General features: G+C 39.4%; 1 protein-coding gene across 5 annotated transcripts in view; it reads right to left on the reverse strand.

Moving 5' to 3' along the window:
* The window catches only part of arhgap21a (Rho GTPase activating protein 21a), an 88,434-nt gene that overhangs the window by 23,258 nt on the left and 47,656 nt on the right, over positions 1–17,520 (reverse strand). For all 5 annotated transcript variants that reach the window (XM_032503471.1, XM_032503470.1, XM_032503468.1 and 2 more), the window contains 4 exons: positions 13,886–13,907; positions 2,559–2,651; positions 1,543–1,621; positions 924–978 (listed from right to left, as the gene is read on the reverse strand). In XM_032503471.1, coding sequence (XP_032359362.1) covers positions 924–978; positions 1,543–1,621; positions 2,559–2,651; positions 13,886–13,907 — 249 coding nt within the window. The remainder of the gene's footprint in view (positions 1–923; positions 979–1,542; positions 1,622–2,558; positions 2,652–13,885; positions 13,908–17,520) is intronic.

Here is a 17,520-nt window from a genome sequence, read left to right on the forward strand (position 1 = left end):
GGGGAGATAACCTTGCCCCTTATGACCTCATTAGGAGCAAGATTCCAGATCGGCTCATCTGAGCTTTAATTTTCTCATAGTCGGAGCAGGATATCCATGGCTTGGTTTACTTCTAGCCACTAGGCAGGCTGGGGGAACTCATATTAAGGTAAAAAAAACTCATAAAGTGAAATGTTCATGCCATGGGACCTTTAATTATGAAGTTGGAGTCAGGATATGTTTTTATTTTGAATTTTTTGAGATTTGTGTGAGCACTGTGCACAAGCCTAAGCACGTTTTACTAATGTGCTGTTAAAATAACAATGAAATGCAGCGTTATTGACTTTAGACCAGTTTTTGTTGGTCAACGGTCACTTTCCACTGCCTCAACATAGCATGAGCATGATCGGTCTTTAACTAGCAAAGACACTTTGCATTGTGCTGCGCCAGGTGCAAGATAGGGTGCCATATCTGACAATCTGTACTATAGTCAAAGACACAGTACAGTCTTACTGGGTGGATGGACAAATGGGTTTTCATGGTGAATTTGTATTTTAATTTCCCATGCACGTGCAGGTTAAATTGAGAAAATATAGCCCAGATAATCCCTTTATAGCCAGGTTGAAAAATACATTTGAATTCCAACTAGACTAGACTTAAACAACTTGATAAATGACAGTTAAATATAACTTTAGGTTACTTGCGTAACCCCGGTTCTCAGAGTAGCATGAGTGAGATGTCTCACTATGGAATACGCAGGGAGGCGTATCCCATAGTGAGACATCGAAACGAATGCTATGAATGAGAACTACTTTTAGAAAAGGCCACTGGTGTGATATAAAAAAACTCCACATTAACACAATTCTTTTATGCATGTTTTTTGTTTTTATAAACCAAACAAAAAAAGTATTTTTCACAATATGTACTGATTAATGAATGCTTACCAGCTGCAAAATGTCCTCATCTTTTGGCATCACACAGAGTTCCAGTGAGGCATCACTGATGGAGGCAGGGTGTGCAGGACAAGAGATAATAAGCGTGAATGTGAGAGAAAAAGAGAGAGAGGAAGAAACTGTTTTAACACAGGGCTCAGACAGTTAAAAGTCGTGGCACTTCTCAAGAGAATACGATTTTTCTTTTTTTTAAGATTATTTTTGTTTTCCGCCTTTAATGGACAGGACTACATGAGCTACATGAGCTACATGAGAAAAGGGAGAGGTGGGGGGGTGGGAAGACATGCAGGAATTTGTCACAGGTCGGACTCGAGCCCTGGACCTCTGTGTCGAGGCATCAACCTCTGTGTAAATGTGAGCCTGCTCTACCAACTGAGCCAGTATAAGTTCAACTTAAACTCAAGAGAATAAGTTTAACTTGTAAAATCTAAGCTTTAATAGCTGCAGTTTAATGAAGTGTGAATGAATGGCACACATGTGCATGTCAATAAGGAAGCTATTCTCACTAAAAAATCACTCACTATATATATATACATATACATACAGTGTATGTATAATATTTCCCTTAAAATAAACCATACAATTAAGTGTGGAATGGCGCATATCTTACCTGTTCTGGATCAAGGCTATGACTTGCGAGTATGTCTTCCCAATGATGCTCTCTCCATTCACCTTCACTATCCGGTCCCCTAGATAGAATTAGAGATATAAAAATAAATGTAAAACCTGCTCTTAACTGCAACATGACAAATATACTTGGCCTCAGCACTCAGCCACTCAGAACAAATGATCTAATGATCTGCAAACCAATCAATACGGTTATTGACAAAGATGACCACTCTGGAATAGCTCTTTCCAACACAAACACACATCTGTGTTAAGAAGATCAAAAGGAGAATGCCAATACTTGTTTTTTGAAGGCTCCTGTGTAAGGATCAATGTCCATTCAAGTTTTCTGAAGATGGCCGTCTTACAGGAAGAGAGGCGAGCTGAGTTTAAGACAGAAACTAGATAATTGTGGGAAAACACTGCACTCCCGTATCCCAAGAGAGGAGATTGAACAGATAAAAGCAGACAGTTTAGAGGGCTTGTCCAGGCCACTTTACATTTCCTGTGCTACAGAGTGCTAATCTGGAAATAACACTGACAGAGCTCCAACTGTCACCTCCATTTCAGGGAAACTGAAAGGAGCTGAATCCCTTTTTCACCAGAAGGGAGTTTTATCCTGGCTAAAGTGATTCACGGATCAATATGAGTCAAAACAAAGTGGGAGATGTAGAAAAACAGAATCAGGAGAAGGCTGGAATAACAGTATGCATATTACACTTTGTTCAACCTCCCATGAAGGAGGCATCTGTTATTTTGTAACTCATATCTGTTTTGCCTGGCGGGTTACAAGGAAGTGGAATTACCTACAGTACAAATGTGAGGAAATCTTGGCATCAAGCGGCACTTTGAGGTCGGATGTGAGACAGACAGAGTTAATCATAAGATCAGCCGGTTATCAGAAGCAGTGCAATGATCTCCATAGAAACCGTGTGTGTGTGTGTGTGTGTGTGTGTGTGTGTGTGTGTGTGTGTGCGTGCGTGCGTGCGTGCGTGCGTGCGTGTGAGAGAGCATGTGTACCTGTACAGAGTCCAGCTCCATGGGCAGGGCCTCCCTCCTTCACTTGCTTGACAAAAATGGTGTCCATTGGCTCCAGACGGTTCCGCTGTCTCCCTGGCAACAAGAGAGCACATGCACCGATGCGATTGGTCACACAGTGAGGAAGAGATGCAGCAACAGAATCAGAATGCACGGAAATGGAAATTCAACAGTAGCAACATTGTGGCTTCAGTGCACGTTTTCTAGAGTTTTTCTACCTGTGTTATGAACAGATATTGACACAGGTTTTTCTCACTCGCCCAAACAATAAAATGTGAAGGATTAACTGGTTGTAAAATAAAATAACCAGGTTAAACGTGAAGTGGAATATATATTTTATCTAAATAAAACAGCTTACTTGTTAATGAAGGTGAACAAATGCATTGATCGTTTAGTTAGTTGTTTTTTTAAGCAAGAATTACACACGTTCCCTAGTTAACAGCTACTCAACTGTGAGGATTTGCTGCTTTTTTTATTTGTTTTATGTGATAATAAATAAGAAATATTTTGGGTTTTGGATTGTTGGTCAGTCAAAACTAAATATTTAAAGACATCACGCTGACATTTTAGACCAAAAGATTAAGTGATTAATTGAGTAAATTTTCACCAGATTAATCAATAACAAAAGTGATTGTTAGAGGTAGCTCTTATGAGGACAAGAATTGAGTGGTCATGTTGGAATACAATGTGTGTGGGAAGGATTCAACTTCTGGTAAAATGTGAAGCTCTTTTGACACGCAAAATTGTGGCACTTGATTTAAAAACCAAGCATTTTGGACAAAAGCGTAAGCCAAATGAATAAATGCAATTGTCAGAAAAAAGTGAAAAATAGTCAAATTTCTTAACGTCAACGTGACATCGTCAAAAGTCCAAAACCCAATGATATTCAACAAACCATGCAATAAGTCAAAGAAAAGCAGTGTGAAGATGGAACTCTGAAACATTCTAAAATTATTAATCAACAATCAAAACGGGGACTTGTAATTTTTTGTCGATCGACTCAAAATATTCCTGTATATCCCGAACACTGTGTCAGACTCTTCCTCTTGCTATCACCGCCTGTCCCTTGATACAACTATCCATCGACTCTATTCTGCTGCCCGATGTGTAGAACAGCAGAACAGGACAATCAGGAAAGGTCAGAGTATGCTGATAAGGCTACTAGCAAACAGGCCACAAGGGAGTTTGGTTTTATATGAGGACAGCATGCTATGTTGTGTGATGTGCACAGGTCAAGCTGATGAAGGAAATCAATTAAGATTTAGTTTCTTTATAAATGTATGTATAATACATGTTTTTATAGCAATCATGTGCATGCAATGAAGAGATACTGACTGTTTGTACCTGATTAAGTCAGCAAAATTGTCTTTCCCTGAGCTGTAAGCCTCAATCTCAGTTGGCCTCAGCTGACTCAGTCGAAAGGCTCTGAAAAAATGCATCCCAGAGCATCCCACTGTTCTTTCCTCAGGGAGCGCTGACTAAATGCTCTTTTCATGAACGCCCTGCTCCGAATTCACACAGCAGCAGATTCATGCATTTATGACTTTATTAATGTACTTTATTATAATGCAACCAGTGCTCTGTAGAGCCCTAAACAGCAGGATTGGACAGATGTTGGTCCAAAGTGTTGCTGAGAAACAACTTCAAAAGGTAAGGAGTTGTTTAATCATTAGTTTACTTAACTTGGTTCAGGAATCTGAAAGCCCCTTTTCCTTAAAGTACTGACTATTGCTGGCTTGCATCTGTATATTTTGGGGTTCCTGTTGGGAGGAAGAGTGCCAACGTTTCCAGTCTGAGGGGAGCTGTTGTAATGTAAGCATGTCACCTTAGAAGTCCTTCTGTGACGATGGCATTACAGGATGTTGAATGCATTTGCCAGTACACTCTGCTGCCTCCCTCCTGTGGCTACAAATGTTACTGCAAACGATTTAAATGTCTGATGTTTAATGTTCTGACTCAGAGATTAACTGTCTGACAACATCTAAGAGCATCAACATCAACAAATTGAGTTTTCGACTGACACTCTGGCCCTAAACCTTACAAAGACAACATAATCATCATCACCAAAACCTTTGCCAGAAAGATATTTTAGAAAGATATGATACCTCATAGCCAAAGTACCATTGTATTCCTAACCTGCTCATTCACAGTGAAGTATTAAATACACTCAAGGTTTGACTGAGATGTTGACAACAGCTGCAGGCTTGCTTTTGATCCAGCAGAATGCAGTGCAGCACATACTCCTCTCTCTGTGTACTCGGCAAATTACCAATCCCGAGCCAATCTCACCGAGCTCCAACTCTGCAGCACAAATTGGATTTCTGGAAGTTTCCATACCACGCAGCTGGATGACCAGGATTACATGTGGATATCTAAAGCTCTGGATATTTTTAATGCTCCCAACTGTCTTAGTGAAGCATAAACTACTGTGTGGATTAATGAAATACATCAGTATGCCTCAAAATTACTTTGGCTGTTCCAAAACACAGAATGAGAGTTGAGTAACGTGAGCTACTCTTGGGTGGTACTTGGGGCCAATGTTTTACTAGTGGACAAGGTGCTTACCTTGTCTACTAGTAAAACATTGGCCTCAAGTACCATTTACATGTCACTACATCATTTTACACTCTGGTAAGCAGGTGCAGGCTTGAAGCAGAACTTGGCCTAAAAATGTATTTAAATAACTGCAGATATTTTGCTCTAATTGTAATAGGTGGCACATGGTTGAAGTTTACCACATCATTACCATTTAGTACAGCATTATGTAAGCAGAAAGTGTAGTAAACTGTGAATAAAGTAATTTCATATTGTATTTTTTGCCTGTTTTAGGTAAGTATTTGGGAAATCCTTTCCCATTTGCCATCTAAAAGAATAAACAAGTGTTTATGGGTCTAATTTGGCAAGCTATAACTAACCCTTACTAAAGTTGTCCATTGTAAACAACCCTCATTTTTGTTAGAAGTAACCCTGCAACTAATGATTTTGGTTATTAGCGATTATCTGATATTCATTTTCTTAATTCATTTACTAACTATTTGTCATAAAACACATACATTTCCCAAAAACCAAGGTGAAACCTCACCTTAGCTTGTTCTATCTGACCAACAGTCCAAATCCGAAATATATTATTATGTTTAAAATCAAATTGAGAGGCTTAAACCAGCAATGGATTGGCACTTGAAATATGATACACCATTTATCTCAATAGTTTGAAAAATCTGCACCAAAAAAAAATCCCATCATTTTACACCATTAATCAAAAATGATCTGAATACCAATATGGATATCCACAATTTCCAAAATGCAATGATGACACAACTTTGTCTAATTCCAGAATTTGAAATTTGAGACAGCTTCTTATTACAGTCTTTTGGTGCTCTGGAAAACCTTTTACTTGACAGAAAAATCTGTCTATGTGAGCCACAAGTCATATTTGAGATATATATATATTAGGCAAAGAAATGTCATTCCTTTTCCGCACTATAAGTTTTTTAAAACCCTATCTGATCCAATCTAGCAGGGCACATTCAACTGGCTGGATGTCAGCGCTGCTCTCTGGCATCTACAAGCTCTGGTTTGGCTGTCGTCCCTGGCTGCACAGCTGGGCCCGGTTGTGTGGGCCAGCTCCCCCGTTGTTTTGGGTTAGATAATGTTATTCTACAGAGGGCCGGGCACGCTGCCCGGCCACTGCATTAGCTCTGGCGTAATACCTCTCCCTCCAACTTGCCGCTCTTTACCATTAGTGCCACTCTCATATTTGCAAACACAACACACAAATAATACAAGTATACAAAAATATGCAAAAAACCTATGCAGATGTGTTGCTTGTTCTTTGCTCTGACACTGAAAGGAAGAGGTGGTTTTCTTCAACTTCCCCCAAACACTTCAAACAGTAAAAAGGAGGAGGACTGTGTATGTGTTTAGATGGCTATCTCTGTCGGGTCTCTTCTAGCAGAAAAATATGAAAATGGGAGACACTCAATCCTGGCACAGTATCCCCCATAGTGTGGGAAGGTCAAAGCGCAAGAACACTTAACATAAATCCATAAACCCCAGCTCCCTTCAAAAGAACAGCGTGTTTCCTTGTCAAACTCCTGCTCAAAGAAACTGGATTGCTTTAAGACAGCGGATGAAGCCATCGTGAAAATAAATACTGTAATTTGGTCTTTCTTTCTCCCATTCCCATGAAGAAACACTCTGTGCAGTTCACACACAAACTACTCCAAACACAACTCTACTTTGAAAGCTTAGACTCCACTAAAACACCTGCGTAACCCTCCTCTGACCTCCCCCTGCAATACGTAATAAACCTACATCCTTACAAACTGTTTCAATAGACTTTGTCAGATGGCAAAACGACTTGTAGGTGCCAGTCTCAGATGGACAGGTCTCATTTCACTAATCGCTGCACTTTGTAAATAGCCACAGCTCTATGTCAGAAACCTCCACACACACTGAGGGAGGACATGTCAATACACCTTAAAGCCCCTGTCATCACATCACAGACACTGTCAAGTCAGCAGTTTGTCCTTACGTGTAACTACAAGTATGCAGACTGTAGTTAAATAGCACATTTCTAAATAGTAGTTACACAAAGAAAATGAGGAATACAACCACATGATGTATATGTTTGAGGCCCAGTATTTAAATTTAGAGTGGCTATTTAAAATAAATCTGATAACAATACATAAGCCTTAAACATGAATACATAATACAAACAAACAATTTTGATGAGAATCAATCAATACATTTGCTTATTAAATAGTTCCTAGCAAGATAAATTGAGCATGAAAAGGTCATTATTGACCTTGCAAACGGCAGCTCGACAAAAAAAACCTTAAGGTCCACTTATTAGCTTTTGCCTGTATTCCCAAATGTTATCTCAGTTTACACGTAGCTACGACAGCTTAGTTGTCACCACATGGCCCAAGTATGTAACTTCCCTTCGTATTTCACGCCAAAGACCATCTTTAAAAACAGACAACTTAGCTGTTTCCATTACAACTGAGCAAACTTCATTGGCTGAGGAAGAAATGTGGTTGAAAGCTCTGTTGAAAAGCTAGTTAGTGGAACTTAAGTTACACCTTTTTTTGTCAAACTGTTTCTAAATGTGTGTGATATAAACTATAAATTACTTATTGGCTACTATATACACCACTACCAATAGATCTGTGATGACACCCATAGGGTTAAATCCCTGCACTTCCATGAATGTAACATTCCTGACAGCACTGCTACATAACACAGATTCTCACACACACACACACACACACACACACACACACACACACACACACACACAAACACACACACACACACACACGGACAGACAGGAAGGTGGTGCAGTACTTTCCATCACTTTTGTTCTAGGATGTCCAAACACTAAAAATCCACCCAGGGGAAAGAGGATATGTATTGACCACACAGCGAAAAGATTTGATTCAGTGTTTTGTTTTCTTTCTGTAAAATAAGCCAAACTATCCCCCAAGGGAGTTGAAGTTCAACTAACAGGGAAGAAGTGACAAACATCTGGAAACAGATGGGGTGATTTTAGTCTAAAATACTGTCTGAAATTTGTGAAATGAGCCAGCTGGCCATGAATGTGGAGGGTGGTGTCTGTTTTCTAACCTTTCGAAAACCAAGAACACAAAAGCAAAAATTAAAGGAATGGATTAAACTGTGATTATTTGCTCAAATGTCAGCTGCACCGCATGTTCAGCTAACATGTTTACTACCTAGTGTACAGTAGCGCTGACTGCATTAGTTTGCGGAGTTACGGGTTAAAAAGCTTCATTCAAAAAAGGCACATTCACTCTGTAGTAATCCCCACTACTTTATTGGAGTTTAGGCTAGGGTTATAGGATTTAACCATGTTACCCTCCAGCAACCCCAGCCACTGCTACCTGAGTTAGCATTGTGTTTGCACATCGGCTAGCCCTCATCTTGTAAGCCTTTTCTAATACAATCCTTAAAAGTGAAATCATACTACAGTGGCTTGCAAAGGTTTACACACCCATGCTAAAGTTGATTAAAAAGAGGAATAAATAGCATCATCTTAATGCCTTAATTCCAAAAAGTTAGGAAAATCCAAAACACAAATTTTCTTTGTGAATGAATAATGTATTGTAAATAAATAAATGTTCTTCCTTTAAATACAGGGGGCATAAGTATACACACCCCTATGTTAAATTCCCATAGAGGCAGGCAGATTTTTACTTTTAAAGGCCAGTTATTTCATGGATCCAGGATACTAGGCATCCTGATAAAGTTCCCTTCGCCTTTGAAATTAAAAGCCCCAGATCATCACATACACTTCATCATACCTGGTGATTGGCATGTGTGTTATTTCAGTTAATAATAATTAATAGCTGGTTATATCTGCATTGAGAGATGATCTTATGGGAAGTTCCCCATGCATATCTCTAGGTATGGTGAAGGGTATGGTATATACATATACATATATATAGTATCCTAGATCCATGAAATAACTGGCCTTTTAAATTTCGAAAAGATGTTTTTTTATTCCTTGTGTTAATCAACTTTAGCATGGGCGTGTAAACTTATGCAAGCCACTGTACATATCTTCACATGTTTGTGGAAGTGTTCTCCTGTTGGTCAGTTCTGGAACAATATTGCATCCAAAATGTCTGCCTTGATTAATGTTACTGTACCCGTTACTGTAAATGTTTTGATTCTGAAGGACCTGTCAGCCTTTCAGCTCTCTAAAGCTCAGAGACGTGCTGTGTTTGCTGGACTTACAGCTGCTAAGAGGATGACTGCAACCAGTTGGAAGCCACCTCATGACTTGTCTGTTGACTGGTCCCTTGTCTTGTGTCTGTTTGTGTGTCCGTTTGTGTGTGTGTTTGTGTGTGTCTGTTTCTGCATGTGTTGTTTTGTCTCCCTCCCTCCCGTTTTTCCTTTCTGTTTTTGTGGCCCTGGGATGCATTCCTATGTCCCAGTGTGTTGTTTGTAACTGTTTGTGAATGTTATGTTTTCTGAATATAAAAAATTTAAAATTAAAAACAATTAGATCCCAAAAAAGGGGAAATCCTACTGAAAATACGAACAAGTAAGCCAAGCAGCCAAAATTAGAATGAAATCATTTTGATCTTGCATTTTTCCTTATTGCACTTATAATACAAGAACTAACAACCTCTACACTGCAATACAAGAAGAATGATGTTTTGTAAATCAACTGGTTCAACTGGTGAGGCAGCAAAACTGATATTTGCCAGTTAGAAATGAACATTCTTTCTTTGACCTTTACAATTACTCACATTTAAGATATACTGTATAGATGGTCGGGAAATCTACTTGTAGCTTTAGATAAATAAGAGAAAACGAGAAATGAACCTACATTTGGGGAGTTCAGTGTAAGGTAACAAACTGAAACTGGAAAAGTCAAGAAGTCATTAAGGTGAGTAAGTAAGAAAACAGATACAGAAAGGAACAGAAAGATGAAGAAAGATAGGGAGGTTTAGGGCTGCACAATATGAGGAAAATGTCAAACTGAGATTATTATGACTGATGTTGCGATTGCGATATGATTCACGATATTGGAGGGAATGTTCAATTTTTTGAATCATCATTCTCATTTTCATTGAAACACAAATAAAAATGTACTATAGTCATGTAGTGTGATTTTTGCAAAAATCAGTTTTCCTTTAGTGTGTAGGATAGGATTCGTAGGCCCAGGACATCTCTGCAGCACCACAATACTTCATTCAGAATGGTTAGACACATATTTTGCCTTTAACAAATATTGCGTCCCCCCCTGTGATATTGCACTTTACTAGTCCATATTGCAATTTCGATAAAATTGCGATTAATTGTGCCGCCCTAGGGAGGTTAGAGGGAAAACTTAGAAGCAGAGAGAGGGAGAAAAGAAGAGAATGACCCAACTTTGGACCCAGCTTTGTTAAAGGAGGTGGGGCATTATAAAGCCCACTGGGGAATACTAGGGAATTCTGTTTGCTTGTCCTGCATTATGTTCCCTCTGCAGACTTTATGAGAACAAACCAAAATCTGACAAAAAAAAGGGGGAAGTAAAGCTGAGCTGGTTTCTGCAGAGAAAAGTGTTACATGTTTAATGAAAAACTAATATTTGAACAGATGAGGAGACATTTCTTTTATGCTGCTGAAGTACCACAACATTTGGATTTTACCCTTCAACAACTTGCTAAAATACACAGCTGAAGAGAAAGAGATGGAGTAGGGAGGGAAGAAGAGAGGAAGGGAGATAGAGAGGAAGATTTGGTATGTAGACATTCCACTGCGAAAGGAAATAAACAGATCCATACTTGACACACTAACTCTGTTTCGGTGTTTTCACTATGCACCTACACACTGTATATTAATGTTTGCTATCTCTGTGTACCAATGTCGGTGTGTATGGGTCTTTCTGTGTGTGTGTGTATTTTCTGGAGGTTTGAAATGTTTCCAGCAGCAACACCCAGCTAGTCAACATGCGGTCAGCAGCCCCCCCCCACCTCCCTCCCATCCCACTCTCTCTCCAAACACCAACCGTCTCATCACACACTGGCCCAGAGTCAAGCAAATAAACTGCACTGCGGAGCGTTGCAAACATCACAGACCTGACTGGTACAGAAAACAGGAGAAAGCTGCAGAATGCAACCTTTTTTTATTTTTATTTTTTTTAAATGTTTAAAGAACTAAACACATGGAATGTTTGGTTTGTCTGGGTCTGTGTGTGTTTACTGGATGTGTTCTGGTGCACGCTTCATGGCTCTAGTGCATGCTGTGTGTTGTGATCATATAGCAACAATAACTATGTGTAGGCATCAGTGAGATATTACACTAAAGCTAAATGTCCGGAAGTTAAAAGCCATTGTCTCTGGCAACATGTTGTTTCGTAACAAATAGGTCAAGAATGTCCTTTCAATCTTAACTTTTTTGCCAAAATTGTATCTGCACCAAAATTATTTTTTAACTCCTTCTTACATCTATTTAGGCTTTAAGATTATAAGGAAACAGGTGCAGTTAAAGGGCAGCTTGGCTGTTGCATGTTGTAATCAAGTGAGTTGAGGACTACATTATTTGTCACATTATATTGTCAGATGTTTCTATTATTCTATTATATAACTTTCATTAAGGTATTTTTTTTGCAGGACTGCATTGGCAACTGAACGTATGTTTTAAAAGCAGGCACGATCACAAAGAAGGAGAGCCAGAACGAGATTAGGAGTGCAGTGCAGAAGAGTCACTACATTACATCTGGACACAACATGCAATCAGGAGCAGTTTGGACACTGATCGAAAGAAAACCTATAATTAAAAGGGTAAGTCTGTTCTAACACAGTTGGCTCACAAAAATGCACACAAGACGGACTGAATTTTGTTAGATCAGTCTTTGTCTCGGAGCAATGCAATTTCTTTAAAAGTTATAATTATATTTCGTAAAATCAGAGCCTTTTTCGTTGTACTTAGATCCAGCTCTGTGTTCAGAAGCTGAGTCCCGGTTATCATTAAAAAGTTTGTACATTACTGTCATGTGAAAAACATCATCAATAAACCCTGAACTATTCTGTTTTCAGCTATTTAGCAATGCATTCTTCCGATTAATAAATTATTTTTTAATTTTTTCTTTTAGTTAAAGACGTGAAACAATTTTCTCAAACCATAATGGAACACTCCAATATTTGAGAATACCTGAAAAATCACCAGATTTAGAGATACACAGTTTCCACTGGACAGTGACCATGTTCCAACATTTATTACTATTATTAATGTTAAGCCTTGATTAATATTGCTGCCCTTGTTGCTATAAGCTATGAGCCCTACTACCTGCCAGTCTCAGCACCACCGCTGGGTCACTGAGCCTGCTGAGAGGAAAAGAAGGATTTATGAGAGGCTGGAAGCAAGCCAAGTGACTTCCTGTGGCAGCAGGGTGGGGATCATTATTCACCATCTCTATTGAGCTTTGCGGTGAATGGTTCTCTTGCACTTACCACATACTACTTTATGACAAGGGCGCACACACAATCCCTCACGGGTTTTACAGGACTTCTTCTAGGTAGAGTCACAAAAAGGAATTCAAGTTCAAGAATGTGTAGCCACACAAATTCCCCGTGGGGTTTCCTCTTGCCACGGCAGGGCCCTCGTGTGTGAGTTGTTCAATGTTTTGAGGCCGGTGCTGAATGAGGCGAGTGGACATGGAGGGGTTAAAAAGGGTGGGCAGAGGGGGAGTGTGAGGAATGTGACACCAAGGGCCAAGAGGGATGATGAGGGACACTTACAAGAATCTGTCAATTTCCTGTTGAGAGGCATTTAAAAATCAGAATTATCACAAAGTGCTGCACTCACCCTTCCCTAACCCCGGATTCTTTACTTTCACTGTCCACTCATGCCATAACAATTCCCTGAATCACACCTGGTAGAGCTTTGGGTTCATTACTAGCCAAACAAACAGCTAATGATGACAATCTTCTCCCTTTCCCCCTTTCATTACAGCCAAAAACACTGGTTCTTCTCCCAGAAAGGTATCAATTGTTTTTTTTAAATAAAGATCTATCCTGAGCTTGGATGAGAAAGCACATAAGCTTACGTGAACTGGGCTGGGGTGAAGGAAACATCCCTTTTTTCCCGAAAAAAATGGGATATTTATTTAAACAAAAATACAATGGATTATTTCTTTAAGACCACACTGTTGCTGTTCAGTCTTTGTGTTATGTTTATGGGAGCCCAAGTACACGTGCTTTGTGTTTCTATATGCCACACAGACATGAGGTGCAGGGCTGTTTGAAAAAAACCTCAGATGAAGCACAGCAGAGCAATCCTCCTGCATTCATGCAGACGTGAGCAGACTACTGAGGGACTGGAATGAGGAGCTGGATGCTCTGAGGAATGCTGAGGCCTGGCCAAGCTAACAGCAAAGCTCTGAGTACCACTCTGAAGAGCAAAGCTTTAAAACCCCCAGAGTGCAGCACGACGTCGCCTGTCTGCCTGACAGCCTGCAGAAGAGGCAGCATCTCGTGCAACATGCTGTTTACACTGGCTTTAGTACCATTCCCAGGTCAAACCACTGCATTAATAAAAGCTATTATTGGGTCTGAAATGCCAAAGCTAATGAAATGTGTGAATCTATAAAGAGTGAGAATACATTAGAGTAATGGACTGTCAATCCTAATTTGATCCCTATTCTGGGAAGTTACTGAAGAGTAGCTGAGAGTAAATGGATTCTGTGCCATTGTTTTCTCAACACCTGAGGTCCCAGAACACATCTCTAATGCATGCAGGGATTTAAAAAAGATAATATAGCAAGATGATATAGTAAGTTTTTTTACACTTACCTCGGCTGCCATTGTCTTCATCCTGGAAGAGAAAAACAGAATTTAAATGATTTGTGATTTAATTTCATTTAAGAGTTGTTGTTGTTTTTTTTAAATACTTCTTCCTTTATTTTTTGCATCACTATAGTTAGTTTGATGCACCACAGTTACAATATAGATGTAAAGATGTGGTGGAGTAATGGCATCCTGGGCAGAGAATGAAGTCACACTCCTTCTGTGTGTGTTGTAATCTTACAGTAGCTTCCAAGGACATAAGAGGGGACAGGACTCATGTTTGTGTTTAGTTTTTTTTAATTTTCTCAACACGTAAAGCCTTAATTTCCTGTCTGAGTCCCAGTTAAAAATCCACACACTCCTGCTTTAATCCACCTCCCCTCAGTGACACATATGTTCTCCGTGCATCCTTAAAGACTCCCAGCTCTCCCAAGGCTTTCCTTAAGACGGCCTGACCCTCTTCACGTTAACCCCAATATCCTCAAACTGTGATTAATCAAGTGCTCCAATCCAAGACCAATGGAGTTATTACAATTACATGTGATGAATGTACACAAGGATGAGGATTTTTTAAATTTAGTTTTTAAACTCTCCCCTTGTCGGTTTGGGTTACATAATGGGAGAACTGGTCAGGGTGTACAGTGAGTGTGACCTGATGGATTGAAATTTAAAGCTGCAGCTTGACTATTTCCCAGAATCACATCTTATAATAAGAAGGCCAAGACAGTCAGCTAAATGTCATGCAACAGTTAGTATTAGTTGTTTATGTGTATTTATTCATGTAAAGCTGCAAACATGAATCGATTATTACATTTTTTAAAAAGAAGCAAAAAGAATCTCTGATTTCAGCTCCTTAGATGTTAACATTTTATGGTTTTCTTTACTCCTCTATGAAAGTAGACAACATTTATTTTTGTGAACAAAAACATTTGAGGACGTTGTCTTCAGCTTTGGAAAACACTGGTCGACATTCTTTCACGATTTTCTGACATTTTATAGACCAAACAACCAATCGATTAATCAAGAAAATAATCAACAGCCCTATATTACTGTCTCAAAATTACATATTTGCAAACGGTGAACAAAATTATAGACGCAACACATTTGCTTGTCGCCCCATTTTCAAAAGATCAAAGACTTTTTTTATGTACAAAAAAGGCTTATTTCTCTCAAGTAATGTTCGAAAATCTGTCTAAACCTGTGGCAGTGACCTCTTCTCCTTTGCCCAGCCTCACAGGTGTGGCATATCAAGATGCTGATTAGACAGCATGATGATTGCACAGGTTTGCCACAATAAAAAAAAGGGGGGGTTCCAGGTCTCCGAAACCCAGTAAGTATCTGGTGTTATGGTTAGGGTTCATCTGTGAAGAGAACACCTCTCCAAAGTGTTCATCGAACACTCCATCGAATATGAGCATTTGTCCACTTAAGACGGTTACGATGACAAACTGCAGCGAGAGAGAGAGAGAGAGAGAGAGAGAGAGAGAGAGAGAGAGAGAGAGAGAGAGAGAGAGAGAGAGAGAGAGAGAGAGAGAGAGAGAGAGAGAGAGAGAGAGAGAGAGACTAAAGCACACCTGTGCAATCATCATGCTGTCTAATCAGCATCTTGATATGCCACACCTGTGAGGTGAATGCTTACTAACACAGATTTGTGAACATTATTTGAGAGAAATAAGCCTGTTGTGTACGTAGAAAAAGTCTTAAATCTTTAAGTTCAGCTTGTGAAAAATGGGGGCAAAAACAAGTGTTGTGCTTGTTTCAGTGTAAGAATAATGCCAACTGCTTACATGGGATACAAAAGGCTAAATTCTGCTTTGTAAGGAGCTGCCAGTGTTTAAAATGGATTTATTGCCTTTATTTTGCATAGTATGCACCTTAGACTGCTGGATAGGAGATTTCCAGCAACAAACCTGCTAATGTAAGTTCAATTCAAGTGCACAAAGCCTGCATGTCCTTTTATTACGTTACAGCAAGATCACAAAGCACATTGTGGTCCACGTTGAACTTAAAAGTTGCCGAAACAACATTGTGTTATCCAAGAAGGCCCCTGGGAGAAACTGCCTATCTTTTCGGTTACGCAAATATCTGAAAATCCTAAATCGTGCCACAGTTTCTCTTTCAACGTGCAGAACAGAAGCCAAAAGCTATAAACAGAACACACTATGCTAACATGTAGGAAATCCTTCTGTGCAAACTGAAGAGGTTGTCAAAATACACTTCAGAGAAAAGTAAACCAAATTTATCCTGAATTATCACTAACAAAAACGAATAGACAGGAGGCCACGATAAGCCTTGGGGAAGCTGGCTCGAAACACTCCCATTCTACCATTAAAGAAGCCCCTTCGTATTGACCCAAAGCCCCTTGTGTGTTCGTCTGTGCCCATTAGGAGCCGGACGTGCTGTAACGTCAGGATTAATACCAAAGGGCAGATTGGTACGGATGTTATCCAGAGGACAGCTGGCAGACTTCCCAGGTGGGATGATTCAAGTCAGGGAGGCTCTGAAAAACCCCTTGCTAACATTAGTGACACAACGTGCATAAATAATGTAACAGTGGGATATTGTACTGTTCTTCAGTCTGGCGCAGCAAAGTCACAATCAAATGAAATGTTGCAACTTTAACATCTTAAACAGATTAAATGTTTATTTCCAACTGCTATGCCTAAGCTGTATCCCAATTCTATACTGCTTACTGATTCCAAGCAGGTTTCAGTATAGCTTCATTTTTAAATTCTAGGTCAGTTTTGGATGAATTCAGCAACTGTGGTACCATGTTTTGTGATGAAGCATTTTGAGTTTGCTACAGCTCTTATTTGCACCTTAAAATGGCTTCTTTTCCATTGCAACAACGGGGGAGACTAATGTATTGTAGTATTTGGTGCTATCGACCCAGAGTGACAAAATGTTATTTCCAAGAAACAAAATTAAAACTGGTGGCCATAACATTAACTTACAGTCATTACTTGTCCCTGTGTTAACTTACATGGAGGATATCATTAAGAAAACATTTGAAATGGGAACACAGAATGGGGGAAAACAGTTCCTCCCACTAGGGAAATTGAGGAGCTCACAGCTGGAAAAATTACAAAAAGTGGTGGCTGGCGGTGAAACAGTTCCAGGAGGATCTCAGTACAGCAAAACCATGATAAACATAATAAATAGTACATAGTGTGTGCAATTAGTAAGTAGTGTGGAACTGGGACACATCGCAAGTGCTGATGTGTTTCGCTACAGCTGTGTTGATTCGGATTAAGTTTGTCCCCTCGTGTCACACCAATCAGGTGTTTACTAATCCGTGTGGACACCAAAAAGCTAAATAAAGTCATATTCTATGATTAAAATCTGTAACACTGACCAGTAGTTATAATTTCTAGGCCCTGGACAGTTAGAACAGAGGACAAGTGCCAATAAAGTGACTGGTATTTGGAGAAAAGCTCAGATTCTTTCGAAATTCCAGAAAAAAGTAGCAAAAAAATCTTACACTTTTTAAGGTTGTTGAAAAGGGTCCTAGAGTCCATTTTAAGAATGTATAACACTGATGTACTTTGCCCAATTAAATGTGTATTGTACAGTTACTGCTTTGGTAGTGTCAAAAATGTATTCGTCCTTAAACTATATATATATATATATATATATATATA

Source organism: Etheostoma spectabile, chromosome 22, assembly GCF_008692095.1.
Source record: "Etheostoma spectabile isolate EspeVRDwgs_2016 chromosome 22, UIUC_Espe_1.0, whole genome shotgun sequence".
Taxonomy (NCBI): domain Eukaryota; kingdom Metazoa; phylum Chordata; class Actinopteri; order Perciformes; family Percidae; genus Etheostoma; species Etheostoma spectabile.